Below are 17,957 nucleotides of genomic sequence, written 5' to 3' on the forward strand. Positions count from 1 at the left end.
AGTACATGAAACCTGATTGCAAGTACTGCACCCGGAACAACAGTACCACAATTCTTCGTCTTTACCCTCTTCTCCACAGATGCGAGGTAATTCATTACACGTTGCTAAGCGCCGATTTGTGTTGTCTTAATTTTGTGCTGTTGTTGTTGTGGTCTTCAGTCCTGAGACTGGTTTGATGCAGCTCTCCATGCTACTCTATCCTGTGCAAGCTTCTTCATCTCCCAGTACCTACTGCAACCTACATCCTTCTGAATCTGCTTAGTGTATTCATCTCTTGGTCTCCCTCTACGATTTTTACCCTCCACGCTGCCCTCCAATGCTAAATTTGTGAACCCTTGATGCCTCAAAACATGTCCTACCAACCGATCCCTTCTTCTAGTCAAGTTGTGCCACAAACTTCTCTTCTCCCCAATCCTATTCAATACCTCCTCATTAGTTACGTGATCTATCCACCTTATCTTCAGCATTCTTCTGTAGCACCACATTTCGGAATTGCTACAAACTGAAATATTGTGTTGTTAGGTATCAGATGACGGCTTACAGCAGTTCAGTGTCATCAGTTTTTGAAACATACGAGGTGTGGCTAGAAAAAAACCGGACTAGTACTGGTGAAACAATAAAACGAATGCAATAAGGCTGAAAGTCGCGTGGCCTGTCACGTGACTCTCGCTCCGCCTACTGCTCGAGTTTCATCTGCCTCCTGCACTCAGTCTGCCCGTGGCGTCTGTTTTAAGTAGTTGACGTTTTGTCTGTGCGTCGGAAAATGTTGAGTGTACAGAAAGAACAGCGTGTTAACATCAAATTTTGTTTCAAACTAGGAAAATCTGCAAGTGAAACGTTTGTAATGTTACAACAAGTGTACGGCGATGATTGTTTATCGCGAACACAAGTGTTTGAGTGGTTTAAACGATTTAAAGATGGCCGCGAAGACACCAGTGATGACACTCGCACTGGCAGACCATTGTCAGCAAAAACTGATGCAAACATTGAAAAAATCGGTAAACTTGTTCGACAAGATCGCCGTTTAACAATCAGAGCAGTGTCTGAGTTAACAGGAGTTGACAAGGAAAGTGTTAGGCAGATTCTTCATGAAAGTTTCAACATGAACAAAGTGTGTTCAAAAATGGTTCCAAAGTGTCTCACAATTGAACAGAAGGAACGCCGAAGAATGATTTGTTCTGACATCCTGGAAAACATTGAAAGTGATCCCACCTTCTTACAAAATGTTATTACTTGCGATGAATCGTGGTTTTTTACTTACGATCCCGAAACTAAACGCCAATCGATCCTGGTTCTCCACGACAAAAAAAAGCACGAATGTCAAAATCGAAATTCAAGGCAATGATTAATTTTTTTTTTGACATCAAAGGGATTGTGTACATTGATTGGGTACCAGAGGGACAAACAGTGAATCAGCATTACTACATTAGCGTCCTGGCTACCCTACGTGAGTGAGTACGGAGAAAACGGAACGATTTGTGGAGAAAAAAGTCATGAATCCTTCACCAAGACAATGCCCCAGCTCACAGTGCGTTATCAGTGAAGACGTTTTTGGCAAAACACAACATTCCCATCTTAGATCATCCACCCTACTCACCTGATTTGGCCCCCTGTGACTTTTTTCTTTTCCCTAAAGTCAAGTCAGCTTTGAAAGGAACTAGATTTGAGACTGTTGAAGCAGTAAAAGAAAAAGCGACGGAAGTAATGTATGGACTTACCGAAAATGATCTGCAGCATTGCTATGAACAGTGGAAAATTCGTATGGAGCGGTGTAGAGACCGAGGAGGAGAGTACATTGAAGGAGATAACATGAAATTGTAAATAATTGTAAATAAATGTTTTTTCCAGCATCAGTCCGGTTTTTTCTAGCCGCACCTCGTATAGCGACTGCTGAAAAACTACCTTCACTACGTGTAAGGAGCACCTTCTTTGACTCGTGATTAAAACATTCTGAGTCCCATTTCCGAACCTACCGATTTCTTAAATGTTGAATAACGATCATTAGCATAAAATCATCATCAATGGCGTCCAAAGACTTCCCCCATAAGAAGTCACCCTCATTTTGTCTACTGCCTTGTGAAAATGGCAGAGAAGCGACCACACTTCCAGGGGACTCTCTTGGTGTATGAAACTGCCCCTAAAAGGCGGAATAATCAGCAGTGATCAATGGCATGAGGGTGCAGGAGGAAATAGGAACCACTACACTAAAGACACATATTGTGTATTTGGCTTGTGACTGAAAAAGTGTCATGATGACTTCTCCATTAGCACAAGATTCCGGACTAGTTCCCCATTCAGATCTGCGGGAGGGGACTGCCATGAGGGAGATGACCATGAGAAGGAGATCGAACGACCAACTGGCGTGTGTCAGAAGTTTGAACTTGCTAGGAAAGCTATAAAACCTAAAGAGAGAAATGCAGAGGCTCAATCTATAGGTGGGATCAGTGAAATGAAATGGAAAGAAGGTAACGATTTCTGGTCAGAAGAGTATAGGTTAATGTCAACAGCAGTGGAATGAAATGGAAATGAGGTAACGATTTCCTGTCAGATGAATGTAGGGTAATGTCAACAGCAGTAGAAAATGGTATAAGGGGAGTAGTAGTGAGTAGAAAGATAGGGCATTGAATGAGTTAGTGTGAACAGTTCAGTGATAAGTTTGTTCTGATCAGACTCGACAGCAAAACAAGAGTTCGGATATAAATAACGACGTCAACAGCAGAAGATGAAGAGACAGATAAAGCAGATAGAGAAAGCATATGGGGGTACTGAACCGTTCATACAGTATGAAAAGGAGGGGGGTGAAAATATGATAACGATATAGGATTGTAATGCGCTTTTAGGAAAAGCAATAGAAGAAAGGCTTACGGAAGAATATGGTCTTGGCAATAGGAATGATAAAGGAGAAAGACTAATTGTGTTCTGCAATATATTTCAGCTAGTAACAGCGATTACTCTGTTCAAGAATCACAAGCGGAGGAGGTATGCTTGGAAAAGGCTCGTAGACATGGGATGATTCCAGCTGGATCACATCATAGTCAAAATCAGGTATTTGACTGCAAGACGTACCCAGGATCGGAGCACAATTTAATAATGACGAAGAATTCACTGAAGTTTAAGAGGATCGTACAGAAGACTAAGCGTAGAAGTAAGCGAGACATCGAAATACTCAGTAATGACGAGAGGCGTTTGAAGTTTTCCAAAGATGTGGGTGCAGCGATAAGGAATACCACATTGGGCAGTTCAGCTTAAGAGGCTTATACATCTCTATAAAGGCTGATCACAGATGTTGCACATACAGACACAGGTACTAGCAAGATAACTGCGAAGAAACCTTAGGTAACAGAACAAATATTTTAAATGATCTACGAAAGAAGGAAGTACAGATATGTCCAGGAAAAGACAAGAATACAGCGATAAAAATGTCTTACAGTTGAAATAGACAGGAAGTGCAGGAAAGCCAAGGTTAAATGAATGCTAGAAAGATGTGAAGAAATCTTAAAAGAAATGGTTGTTGGAAGGTGAAAACAATCTTCGGTGAAATAAAAGGCAAGGACGGCAACATTAAGAGTACAATGGGGATTTCACTGCTAAATGCAGAGGAGACAGAGGATACTTGGAAAGAGTACACTGAAGTCATCTATGAGGGTTGTCAGGAAAGTAGGTTCCCATCGGTCGCGAAATAGAAAGAACAGTGAAAACCAGAAACGTTTAATTTGCAACAGTTAGGTACACCTTCCACCTACTTCTCTACGTAGTAGCCGCTCCAACATAGACTTTTGTCGTAGTGTTGTATCAACTTCCCAATATCCTCGACATAGAAAGCAGCCGTCTGTGCTTTCGGCCAGTTATCTGCACTGGTCTGCAGCTCGTTGTCTTTGGGAAAATTTTGTCTTCATAGCTAACGGTTGTTGTGAGCAGAGCTGAGACTCAGGGGGAGCCAATTACGGACTGTATTGTGAATGACCAAACACTTCTCATCGGAAACGCTGCAGGAGCGTCTTCATTGCCCCTGCAATGTGCGGCTGGGAATTGGCATGAAGAAGGAACTGCTCGACAGTTGTGTTATGTGGGCTGCATGACACAGGCGAAATCTCTAACCAGCCCCTCATACTTGGAGGCAGACGCTATTCCCTACGCATCTCTACATGCTCACGGTCCACGCAGAACTGAATAGAGCGACGCGACACGATCGACGTTCATACTAGAGACACTGACCAACACATCTGTGCAAAGCTTTACCAGATTTTCCCAGTGGTTTCCATTTCGTGACCTATCGGATCTTACTTGCTGGACAACCCTTGTATGAAGGGAAGGAAATATCTGATGTGATAGAACAGGAAACTAGAGCCGATATGGAAGCAGGAATGGCTAGAGCAGAAATTTAAGGATTTAGAAATGTATTTACCTAGGGTAAAGTAGATGCTGCCCACAGGAATATTAAAAAAAGCATTTAGAGAAAAGAGAAGCAGCTATATGAATATGAAGAGCTGAGTCCTAATCAAAGAAGAGAAATCTGAAATGTGGAAGGGATATGTAGACCTGCTACACAAGGGAAATGAACTTGACGGCAAGTGAAAGAGGACGTAGATGAAGACGAGATGGGAGAAAGGATACTGCGAGAAGAATTTGACAGAGCACTGAAAGACCCAAGTCGAACCAAGACCCCAGGAATGGACAACATTCCATCAGAACTACAGTCTTAGGCGAGCCAGCCATGACAGAACTCTCCCATCTGCTGTGAAAGATATATGAGACAGGCGAAATATCGTCACATTTCGAGAAGACTGTAATAATTCCAATTCCAAAGAACGCAGTAGCTAACAGGTGTGAATATTACCGAACTATCAGTTTGATAAGTCATGATTCGAAAATACTAACGCTAATTCTTTACAGAAGAGGGGGAAAAAACTCGTGGAAGCCGACCTCGGGAAAGATCAGTTTGGATTCCGGAGAAATGTAGGAACATGCGAGGCAGTTGGGTTGTTTGGGGGAAGAGACCAAACTACGAGGTCATCGGTCTCATCAGATTAGGGTAGGACGGGGAAGGAAGTCGGCCGTGCCCTGTCGAAGGAACCATCCCGGCACTTGCCTGGAGCGATTTAGGGAAATCACGGAAAACCTAAATCAGGATGGCTGGACGCGGGATTGAACCGTCGTCCTCCCGAATGCGAGTCCAGTGTTGCGAGGCAGTACTGACCCTATGACTTATATTAGAAGATAGATTAAGGAAAGGCAAACCTACGTTTATAGAGAAAGCTTTTGACAAAGTTGAGCGGAATACTCTGAAATTCTAAAAGGATATTTACAACTTGTTCAGACACCAGACAGTTATCATAAGAATCAAGGGGCATGAAAGAGAAGCAGTGCTCTATAAGGTATTGAGAAAGGGTTGTAGCCTATCGCAAAAGTTATTCAATCTGAACATTGAACAAGCAGTGAAGAAACCAAAGAAAAAACTGGAGTTTGAATTAAAGTTCAGGGAGAAGATATAAAAACTTTAGTGTCTGTCGATGACACTGTAATTCTGTCAAACAGCAAAGAACTTGGAAGATCAAATGGACAGTGTCCTGAAAAGAACATTTAAAAAAGCAAAACAATGTTAATGGAATGTAGGCGCACTAAATAAGGTGATGTTAAGAGAATTAGATTGGAAAACGAGACGCTTAAAGTAATAGATGAGTTTTACTATTTGGGCAGCAAAAGAACTAATGATGGCCAAAGTAGAGAGGATATTAAATGTAGACTGGCAATAGCAGGAAAAGCGTTCCTGAATAAGAGAAATTTGTGGGCATCGAATAAAGACTTAAGTATTACGAAGTCTTGTTTGAAAGTATTTGTATGGAGTGTAGTCACGTGTGGAAGTAAATGTGGCAGGTAGAGAATAGAAGCCTTTTCTACAGAAGAAAGCTTAAGATTAGACGGGTACATCACGGAACTAATGAGGTACTCAACAGAACAGGGGAAAACGGGTATTTGTGGCAAAACCTGAGGGATCGGTTTATAGGACGCATTCTGAGGCGTCGAAGGATCAACAATTGTTAGAGGGAAGCGAGGAGGGGAAAATCGCAGAGGGAGACCAAGAGATGAATACAACAGGCAGATTCAGAATGATGTATGGTGCAGCTCTGTAGAGTATAGAGTAGCATGTAGAGCTGCTTCAAGGTAATCTTAGGACTGAAGACCACAACAAGATGGAAGAGACAGAAGATCCAGGTTTAGAATTTAAGGAGCTCTGGAAGTCTTGAGGTCAGATAAGGCAGAAAGGATAGACAATATTCCATTGGTAACTCTAAAATCACTGGGGAAAGTTGCAACCAAATGACTATTGAAATTGGTGTGTGGAATATATAAGACTGGCGACACACGATCAGACATCCTGAAGTATAACCCACACCGTTCTGAAGATGACAAGGGCCGATAAGTGCGAGAATTATAGCACAATCAACTTAACAGCTCATACATCCAAGCTGCAGATACGAATGATGCACAGATGAATGCAAAAGGAAATTGAAGGTATGTTAGATGTCAACCAGTTTGGATTTTTGAGGCAGTCTTTACGTTGCGATTCATTATCACGGAAGAAAGACTGAAGAAAAGTCAAGGAATGTTCACAGGATGTGTCAAGTTGGAAAAAGTGTTCGAAAATGTGAAATGGTCCCAGATGTTACAAATTTTAACAGAAGTAGGTGTCAGCTACACACAGGCTGTTAACAGCAGTTTTAGTTCGTCATTACGTGCTCTTGTGAAAGACGTTGAGTTTCTTGCAGCATGTTTTTAACGAGCTAATGATTATGCTTGTCTCGCTTCCCTTGGTTTTCCGTCACACTCCGCTTCCTGCTGAATGCATATCCTCATTTTGCATACAGCGTCTTAATGCGCTGATAACCTGACCCACTTGTGGCAAACTGGTTGGCTTCCTGCTTCTGCCATGACTTGATTTTGCCTGTGACGATTTGAGTGAGTTTTAATAATTTTTTTCTAATTTCTACAAGTGCTGTTCTGTGCCATAGCACATTCCTCCTCTTTAAAAAAAAGTCATCCAGAATTTTCTCTTTCTTTCACTTATTACTGTTTAGTCTATACCAGCCTTGTATTTGAAAAATGTTACTCTATAACTGTTTTCTGGGATGATTCCAACCTATGCCTTGTATATTAGTTAGTTTCATTAATATAATTTGTCATTCTGTCCTGGTTGCATACACTATTTACGCTTCCCACTTACATTAATTATTCCTAGTTCATATCCACTCATTAGGTATGTGATGGATGTTGGCCTCATTTGAATCAGATATCTTATGTTTTATACAAAAGTAAGTTGCACGAACGAACAATAGAATGAAGATTATGCTTCTCGTTGATACACTGAAAATAAATGAATTTTGTCTTTCTTGTTATTTTGTATCACATGTCTGTATTATTTGACTGACTGAAATTTGTCCTTTTTCTGAAGTTAACAGTTTTTTTAGGTATAGTAGCGTAGTGGAATATATGGTGCTGTAAATAAAAGTTAGGCTTTGTTTAGGTAGTTTGTGTGGTGGTTCTTCCGCCCAATTCAACATTGGTTGAGATATGCTAATCATTGTTGTGTCCATGATGGTAACTAGAAAGTGGAATTACACTCCTGCTATTTCATACCTAGTTCCATTAACTAACAAACCATTGCTCTGCAATTCTAGTTTCTTTATCACAGTTGCTTAATCATTTTTATAGCAAGTGATAATTACTCTTTCATGTTTATGTATGGAGTAAATTCAGTGATCTCCAGTTTCCTGTAATTTTGGCTGAGGGCTAAAATTTTTTTCTTGCGCTCTACTGCTCCCATTTTCCCTAAGAACAACTGCATTTCACGTCACTGGTTGTTCATTTGTATCACCCTCTTTGGACGAATATTAACATTTTCTTTAATATAATCTTTTAAATCTGCTACAGATATAACGATATGAACATCTCTGTATCTGGACACTCATAATGCTTCGTGAATTAGTATCTATGTCCATTTCATGATTGTATTCTATTTAATAGGATGTGGCTGTACCGTGCAACACTGGTACTGCCTATTTATTCCTACCACTAGATATTGTATTTTAATGTGCGATCTAGCTTGAGCAGTATCCACTCTTACATCAGATATGCGATAAAATAAAGCTACATTCTTTTTGGTTAAAGGAACAACATGTTGTAGTCCCTATGAAAAGTCTCTTTCTGATTTACGTAATGTCATCAAAACTTGCTGTGGGTTTAATAACGTTGCACTCATTTGTCCATAAGTAGCATGATGGACTGCTTCATGCAAAGTTTCCACCTCAATCCTTCCATCGTCCAATCTGCCTGATAAGGTTTGTAACGATGTAGCTATAACTACTTCCTCATTTAGTTCACATAACAAAGTTTGTATTTCCTCTGAATTACTATTTAAGACATGCATGGTGTTATGTGCATTCTGTTCTAATTCTGTTAAGTTCCATACTGTTTTAGCAACACTGAGTATTCCTTACTCCAAGTTTCCTATGCGTGTTGTGTGCTGATCTACTTTTGTTTTTGTATCTTCCGCAATTGCGCTGTTTAAATTTTTGATATCTTCATTATCTGCTGTTCCAAACACATTTTTGATAGTTTGCGTCCGAAGTCTAAGTAACCTCGTTTATTACTTGTTAGCATCTGCGGTACTATTTCTATTAACTGTTGCAACTGACTCCTCAATTCCTCATACAAGAGTTTTAATTCCTGAGAGAAATGGAAGGACCACCAATCCCCTCCCTCCTTTATACAAGCAAATAAACACGGAACATGACAATTAAAGAAAATTAGAACAAAACTAAGTAACTAACAAATACCATATGCGCATTTTACATAAAACTTACGCTATTTCCTAGAAATAAATGCATACGGTATGTTTCTCTGCTGTTCCTATCACCTTGGTAATTCTTTTTTCCGCAACGATTGAAGAAATCTGCCGCAGAGCATCAATTTCACTTATAAACGATTTGACGCTACTTACATGGACTACCGAAGCACTAGTTAGCAACTGCAATTTTAGGTTGACTGGCGAAGTCATTTCGATAACTAGGTTGGGCTCATGAAATTTTGTTAAAAACTTTCTCGTTTTATCCTTAGAAGTATACAGATTAGGAAGTAACACCCACTGTTTTCTTCTATGTTGTGATAGCTTACTTGTCCATTGCCCAACACATTCTTGCTTCTCTAAAGCTTTTGTGTTGCCCTGCCTTACGCTTTCCAAAATTTCTATCAATTCTTCGCAAAATTTTCACAGGTTCACCCTGTGGACCCAGTTTAGGTTGAACTACATCAGAAGGTGACATTTGTAGCCCAATACTATGTCGTATTACGAGGGCCCAGCTCCAGTATGAAATTTTGAATTATATACACTGACAAAAAAACTTAAATATACTTCCGAATGTGACTGCTGCGCATTTAAGCAATGGCGTAGTATTTTCAATATAGTATGGTGAGTTCATTCTGTCTTTCCATTCGTTTGAGGATGGAAAAGGCTCGTCTGCAGTTTCATCATTTTCAATAACTGACATAACTGTTTCATTAGTTGGATAGAAAGTTATCTCCCTGGTCTGTAATAAAGGTTTCTGGCACACCAAATTTCAGTAACCAGTTGTTACCAAGGCCTGTGCTACTGTACTCGCCTTCTGATCTGATAATGGCCACCACAACTAAACGTCGTCGAAAATCATCCAACAATGTAAGCGCATATTTATCATCCACTTGCGTTCTATTAAAAGGTCCTAAAACATCCTAGAATAGACAATGGTTTGTCAGCTTCTGGTAGTCTCTGTAACTCAATTTTCTGACGACTTCAATCCGCTCTTTGTGCACATGCGATGCAGTTTCTTACATATTGTTCCACATTACTGGTAGCCATTTTACACCAAAATCTTTCGACTACATGCCTATCAGTTGTTCTTTTCCCTTTGTGACCTGATAAGATGTGGTAATGTGCTTGCTGTAACACCTTTGTTCTCAGTGCTCTAGGAACTACAATGTGCTGACTTCGTAGTTCTGCATAGCAAGCCTTCTTGCGTTTCAAGCTGAGGTTGCATTGGAAACTATTTGACACTCAGTTTTAGCTGATTGTGCCTTTATCCAGTCTGCCCGGCTGCGACTTACTATTTGCAAAATTGCTGCCTTCCTGCTTACAGTATCAGCATTTTTTACGTTTGGCTCCTGGCTTGTGAAACACTTCATAGTCGAACTAACTTACTTTTAATGCCCAACTCATTTATCAGCTTGATGGATCGTTCAAACCTAATAACTACTCCAGAGAAATGAAGTCCCTAATATGAAATTCCAGCAGTAAAAATTGCAACGAAATTATGAGCTTCTGTAAATAACTACTAAATTTCTTCTTCAGTTGTCTAATATAAGATGAACAACCACAAAAGCAAAATGAGGATAATGGAATGTAGTCGAATTAAGTCGGGTGATGCTGAGGGAATTAGATTAGGAAATGAGACACTTAAAGTAGTAAAGGAGTTTTGCTATTTGGGGAGAAAAATAACTGATGATGAGGATATAAAACGTAGACTGTCAATGGCAAGGAAAGCGTTTCTGAAGAAGAGAAATTTGTTATCATCGAGAATTGATTTAAGTGCCAGGAAGTCGTTTCTGAAAGTATTTGTATGGAGCGTAGCCATGTATGGAAGCGAAACATAGACGATAAATAGTTGGGACAAGAAGAGAACAGAAGCTTTCGAAATGTGGTGCCACAGAAGAATACTGAAGATTAGATGGGTAGATCACATAATTAATGAGGAGGTATTGAATAGAATTGGAGAGGAGAGAAATTTGTAGCACAACTTGACTAGTAGAAGGGATCGGTTGGTAGGGCATATTCTAAGGCATCAAGGGATCACCAATTTAGTACTGGAGGGCAGCGTGGAGGGTAAAAATCGTAGAGGGAGACCAAGAGATGATAACACTAAGCAGATTCAGAAGGGTGTAGGTCGCAGTAAGTACTGGGAGATGAAGAAGCTTGCACAGGATAGAGTAGCATGGAGAGCTGCATCAAACCAGTCTCAGGACTGAAGACTACAAGAACAACAACAATATTACTTTTAACCTTATTCAATTTTTGGATGCATATGCCACCAGATTTTAAAAAATGGTTCAAATGGCTCTAAGCACTATGGGACTGAGGACATAGCTATTGCCGGCCGCAGTGGTCATGCGGTTCTAGGTGCTGCAGTCCAGAACTGCGGGGCTGCTACGGTCGCAGGTTCGAATCCTGCCTCGGGCATGGATGTGTGTGATGTCCTTAGGTTAGTTAGGTTTAAGTAGTTCAAAGTTCTAGGGGACTGATGACCTAAGATGTTAAGTCCCATAGTGCTCAGTGCCATTTTTTTGACATTGCTATCCTCATTCAAAGCGAAGAAGAATTGCGTGATATACTGAATGAAATGAGCGAGTATAGAAAATGGTTGGAGAGTAAATGGAAGAAAGACTAAGGTAATGAGAAATGGTCCTGAGCACAATGGGACATAACTTCTGAGGTCATCAGTCCCCTAGAACTTAGAACTACTTAAACCTAACTAACCTAAGTACATCACACACATCCATACCCGAGGCAGGATTCGAACCTGCTACCGTAGCAGCAGCGCGGTTCCGGATTGAAGCGCCTAGAACCGCTCGGCCACAATGGCCGGCACCAGATTTTCTTCCCCATCAAACTTACTACTAAAAATACAACACAAGGCATCACATGAGTGTATGAGTTCCTATTCAAAGTCGGGGAATATTAACACAGTATCTGATTTTGTCTCCTTGAGTTTCTCAAATGCTTCTTGACACTGTGTTGTCCACTGAAAACCAACACCTTTGTCTAGCAACTTGGTTAGTGGCTGTGCAATTTCAGCTAATCCCTTCATCAAATTTCAAAGATAATAGCATAATCCAAGAAACGACTGTAATTGTTTAATTGTTTGTGGCGTCGTAAAATCACGTACCACAGAAGTTAGTCGAGAAGCTATTCACAATATTTCTCGACTGTTAATAAGGCCAAGATAAATCACTTGTGTTTTAGCAAAATGGCATTTCCTCACACGAACTGTAAAGTGTGCTCCCATTTGGGCAACAAGCATTTGCCATTGACCATGATATTCATATTTCGTTGAGATGGCGTTGTGGGCCCGTGACCAGCCGCTGCCGTGAAGGCATTTTACAACGTAGCACGTCATGCCTTAGTACCGTCGGTACATGCTATAAAGTGTGGGTACAGAACTTTGAGGAAATGTGTGATATGGTGTGAAAGAGGAGTGGATGAGGAAAAGGTGTGTACACACCAGAGAATGAAACTTCCTGGCAGATTAAAACTGTGTGTCCGACCGAGACTCGAACTCGGGACCTTTGCCTTTCGCGGGCAAGTGCTCTACCATCTGAGCTACCGAAGCACGACTCACGCCCGGTACTCACAGCTCTACTTCTGCCAGTATCTCGTCTCCTACCTTCCAAACTTTACAGAAGCTCTCCTGCGAACCTTGCAGAACTAGCACTCCTGAAAGAAAGGATACAGCGGAGACATGGGCTAGCCACAGCCTGGGGGATGTTTCCAGAATGAGATTTTCACTCTGCAGCGGAGTGTGCGCTGATATGAAACTTCCTGACAGATTAAAACTGTGTGCCCGACCGAGACTCGAACTCGGGACCTTTGCCTTTCTCGGGCAAGTGCTCTACCATCTGAGCTACCGAAGCACGACTCACGCCCGGTCCTCACAGCTTTACTTCTGCCAGTATCTCGTCTCCTACCTTCCAATCATTACAGAAGCTCTTCTGCGAACCTTTTATCAATTTTACATCTGCATCTACATCTACATCTAGGACGGTTGGAAATTTAACAGTGGCAACTGTTTATTTACAGCTCGCACAAAATAGATACGAGTTTCGAAATTTTAGTGACCTTCAAAGTAGTCATCAGCATTGTGTATAACCCGTTGCCAGTGGTGTGGAAGTCGTAGGATACTCTTAGCAGTGCCAGTTGTGTTGACAGTTCGAGGGGCGCGGTCTACTGCCCGACGAATTTGTAGCAATTCTGAAGCGAATGTCGTGAAGTGTTTCCTTCAGTTAAAAAATTGAGTTGAACTCACGAGGGGAGTGCAGTAGGTGGTGTAGCATTTAGCAGCCCCATCAGTCAAACGAATCAGTAACAGCTTACACTGTACGGTCTTGAACATTGTCCTGCAAAATGATGGTCAGATCCTGCAGAAAGTGTCATCACCTCTCTCTCTCTCTCTCTCTCTCTCTCTCTCTCTCTCTCTATGCTGTTCATTTTTGGAACACAACCTACGACCGGCTTAGAGACAGAAATGACACTTTCTCCAGGACCTGAGCATCATTTTGCAGGACAATGCTCAAGCACGTACAATGCAAGCTCTTACTGATTTGTTTGACTGATGGGGCTGCTAAGTGCTATACCACCTACTGCACTCCCCTCGTGAGTTCAACTCGATTTCTAAACTGAAGGAAACCTTTCACGGCATTCGCTTCAGAACTGCTACAAATTCGTCGTTCAGTAGACCGAGCCGCTCAAACTGTCAACACAACTGGCACTAGAATGAGATTTTTCACTCTGCAGCGGAGTGTGCGCTGATATGTAAGTTCCTGGCAGATAAAAACTGTCTGCTGGACCGAGACTCGAATTCGGGACCTTTGCCTTTCGCGGGCAAGTGCTCTACCAGCTGAACTACCCAAGCACGACTCACGCCCCGTCCTGACAGCTTTAATTCCGCCAGTACCTCGTCTCTCGTCTCCTACTTTACAAACTTCACAGAAGCTCTCCTGCGAAATGGTAGAGCACTTGCCCGCGAAAGGCAAAGGAGTTCGAGTCTCGGTGCGGCACATAGTTTTAATCTGCCAGGAAGTTTCACAACTGGCACTGCTAAGAGTCCCCTACGACTTCCACAACGCTGACAACGGGTTATACACAATGCTGGTGACTACTCTGAAGGTCAGAAAAACTTTGAAACACGTGTCTGTTTTGAACGAGCTGGAAATAAATAGCCGCCTCTATTAAAGTTCCAACCCTCCTACATAGATAATCCGCAAGCAACCGTAGAGTGAGTGGCTAAGGATAGTCTGTATCACTGCTTGTCATTTCCCCTCCTGTTGCACTCGCAAACAGAGCGAGAGGGAAACGACTGTCTGTACACCTCTGAATGAGCCCTAATTTGTCGTATGTTATCTTAGTGGTCCTTAGGCGCGATGTATGCTGGCAGCAGCAGAATCGTTCGGCAGTCAGCTTCAAATGCCGCTTCTCTAAATTTTCTCAACAGTGTTTCTCGAAAAGAATGTCGCATTTCCTTCAGGTATTTCTATTTGAGTTCCCGAAGCATCTCCATAACACTTACGTGTTGTTCGAACCTACGAGTTGCTTCGATGTCTTCCATCAATCCGACCTCGTACGGATCCTAAACACTGAAGAATAGGTCGCACCAGCATCCTATATGTTGTCTTCTACACACGTGAACCACTCTTTCCTAAAATCCTCAGAATAAACCGAAGTCAACCATTTGTATTCCCTACCACATTTTGCAGAATTCCGGTGCCACTCCTGCAAGATATTAAGACTACAAATATGTAAGACTGAAAATGCCAAGCAACTACGTTCAAAATGGTTCAGATTGCTCTAAGCACTATGGGGCTTAACATCTGAGGTCATCAGTCCCCTACACTTAGAACTACTTAAGCCTAACTAACGTAAGGACATCACACACATCGATGCCCGTGGCAGGATTCGAACCTGCGATCGTAGCAGCAGCGCGGTTTCGTGCTGAAGGGCCTAGAACCGCTCGGGCACATGAAGTTCCAAAATCGCTCGTTTCACTGCCGCACCCGGCATTAGGGATGATTTCATAGCATGAATTGGACCCACTCGTTCTAGATGACCATGAATATTGTTGGTGATCGAGTAGTGCTCTTTCTTCTGCGTCATGGTAAGTGTGGTGCGGTCATTCTTATCTTGCAGGGTACCCCTGTCCACAGGGTTGTACACAGACGCTCCTAGTTTGACGATGCCAGATCACCCGATTGCAGTTCCATACAAAATATCTGGGTCTAGTTGCAACAGTGGGTGTAAACGCAGCAGTCAACGTCACTGCGGTATGGTAGTTCTACAGAATGTAATCACCAATGAGGGATGGCAGCTAGAAGTGACATATCTGAAGAAACTAAAGAAATATGTGGACCGTCTTCTTCCCTGGACTAGGCTGTTATCAAGGGAAGAGGAGGTGTTACTTGGCATTAGTGTCCGCGTGCTGTGGGTGACAAACCTTTTGCCCATCGTGCTCATTTCTTTCTCAGCTGCAGTGTGCTAGGTCCGATGCCTGTTGTGTAGGTACACTCATGCTCATAAATTAAGGATAATGCTCATACATGGTGAGACAACGCTCTCGTCGGCGGTTTGGGGGTTTAAATCACCTCGGGGTATGAGCATGCGGTGCATTTGACCTGTGGTCATCGCACGGTGGTGCTGGCAGCAGTCCACATACACAGAGGTGTGTTGGTACATGTCAGAGTACGGTGCAGTGAGAGTAAGTGTGCAGACATTTTCAGATATGCTAATGGTGACTGTGTGTCGAAAATGGGTCAAAGAACACACATCGATGACGTTATGAGGGGTAGAATACTAGGGCGACTGGAGGCTGGTCAAACACAGCAGGTCGTAGCACGGACCCTCCGTGTGCTACAAAGTGTGATCTCAAGATTATGGCAACTATTCCAGCAGACAGGAAACGTGTTCAGGCGCTACATTACGGGACGCCCAAAGTGTACAACACCACAAGAAGACCGATATCTCACCATCAGTGCCCGCAGACGGCCACGGAATACTGCAGGTACACTCGCTCGGGAGCTTACCACAGCCACTGGAACAGTTGCCTCCCGACACATACTCTACAAACGACTGAACAGACATGGTTTATTCGCCCGGAGACCTGTAAGGTCCATTCCACTGACCCCTGGTCACAGGGGAGGCCATAAAGCCTGATGTCAAGAACACAGTACATGGTCATTGGTACACTGGTCCCAAGTTACGTTCACGGACTAGTCCGGCTATAGTCTGAACAGTGATTCTCGCCGGGGTTTCAACTGGTGTGAACCAGGAACCAGATACCAACACCTTAATGTTCTTGAAAGGGACCTGTATGGAGGTCGTGGTTTGATGGGGTGGGATTATGATTGGTGCCCTGCATGTCTTTGACAGAGGAATTGTAATAGGTCAGGTGTATCGTGACGTCATTTTGCACCAGTATGTCCGCCTTTTCAGGGGTGCAGTGGGTCCCACCTTCCTCCTGATGGATGATAACGCACGGCCCCACCGAGCTTCCATCGTGAAGGAGTACCTCGAAACAGAAGATATCAGGCGAATGGAGTGGCCTGTCTGTTCTCCAGACCTAAACCTCACCGAGCACGTCTGGGATGCTCTCGCTCGACGTATCGCTGCACGTCTTCACACCCCGAGGACACTTCAGGAGCTCCGACAGGCTCTGGTGCAAGAATGGGAGGCTATACCCCAGCAGCTGCTCGAACACCTCATCCTTTGTATGCCAACCCGTTGTGGGGCCTGTTTTCATGGTGATCATATCCCATATTGATGTCAGGGTACATGCGCTGGAAACAGTAGCGTTTTTTAGCACATGTGTTTCGGGACAGTTTTCTCAACTTATCACCAATACCTTGGACTTACAGATCTCTGTGTTTTCTATGTGCCTATGCTATTAGCGCCAGTTTTGTGTAGTGCCACGTTGTGTGTGGCACCACATTCTGCAATTATCCTTAATTTATGAGCATGAGTGTAGAAACAGGGGCCTGCCATGCGTGGCTGGGTGTAGAGCGCCAACTCTCAACACTGCCACATTGCAACATGGAGTCCACGAAGTTATTTGGCTCATGCGATAACTGCTGAACGAAGCTTTTGATAGCACCGCCTGTAATTGACCGGTAACTTTCTCGCTGTGCTTTCAGACAGTGGGGACACCATGCAGCTTCCCGTGGGTCTCGCAGCTGGAGGGGGAGGCGTCTTCTTCATGGCTGTGGTCGCCGGTTGGTACGGGATGCCCAAGCTCATCTCCAGCCAGATAGCCTCCGTGAGTATCGCACTTCCTGGTGCGCACTGTCAAAGAGAATAACTGTCTAAACGTTCTTACCTTCGTACTGGATCAATTAAAGTCCAGCCACTCACAGAGGTCCAGTGTGGGCCGCAATTATCGTACGGCTGGGAAACTTAGTAGATATTATAGTGCGTTAATGTAATCTGGGAAGAAAAATTGTTCTCAAATTTGGCCACTGGATGCGGACCTGGTGCTGTGCATGCAAGAAAGACATACAGAAATGTTCCCATCTGTAATGGATTATGAATGAGATGTGGGGAGAAAACGTCAAACATCTGAGAAAGGCATAATATTTATGTAATTATTAACCACAGCTTACACAAATTGTTCAATATGAGCACCAGAGACGTGGATGAGATGCTTATAGCGACAGCTTTGCACCTGGTGGCCAAAATTGGAACCAATTTTTTTTTCTGCGATACATGGATTCTACGTTAACACTGTAAAATACCAAGTTTTGTTACCATACGTTAATTACAGCCCAACTGAACCACTCAGTAGGATGACAAACATTTATTTATTTATTGTACACTTCTACTAGTCCATCTTCTCTTGCCCACTCTGTCCACCAGCTTCTCTCCACTCTCACTGTCCATCTACTCCCCCCATCTCTCTCTCTCCATCTCCTCCTCGATTCTCTCTCTCTCTCTCTCTCTCTCTCTCTCTCTCTCTCTCTCTCTCTCTCCATCTCCCCCTTCGCCCTTTGTGTCCCTCCATCTCCTCCTCCCCCACAACACTTGCCTGTCCATCATCCTCACCCCAATAGAAGTTCCGCTCTTCTCAAGCCCACATTATCTAGATAGTAAGTAATATTTGTAGGAAATAAGA

The 17,957-nt window shown here is 42.9% G+C and overlaps 1 protein-coding gene across 3 annotated transcripts in view; it reads left to right on the top strand.

The window, feature by feature from the left end:
- The window catches only part of LOC126425091 (sensory neuron membrane protein 1-like), a 454,807-nt gene that overhangs the window by 30,395 nt on the left and 406,455 nt on the right, over positions 1-17,957 (top strand). For all 3 annotated transcript variants that reach the window (XM_050088008.1, XM_050088007.1, XM_050088009.1), the window contains exon 2: positions 16,984-17,105. In XM_050088008.1, coding sequence (XP_049943965.1) covers positions 16,998-17,105 — 108 coding nt within the window. In that variant the 5' untranslated portion in view covers positions 16,984-16,997. The remainder of the gene's footprint in view (positions 1-16,983; positions 17,106-17,957) is intronic.

This window comes from Schistocerca serialis, chromosome 10 (assembly GCF_023864345.2).
Source record: "Schistocerca serialis cubense isolate TAMUIC-IGC-003099 chromosome 10, iqSchSeri2.2, whole genome shotgun sequence".
NCBI classification, from domain to species: domain Eukaryota; kingdom Metazoa; phylum Arthropoda; class Insecta; order Orthoptera; family Acrididae; genus Schistocerca; species Schistocerca serialis.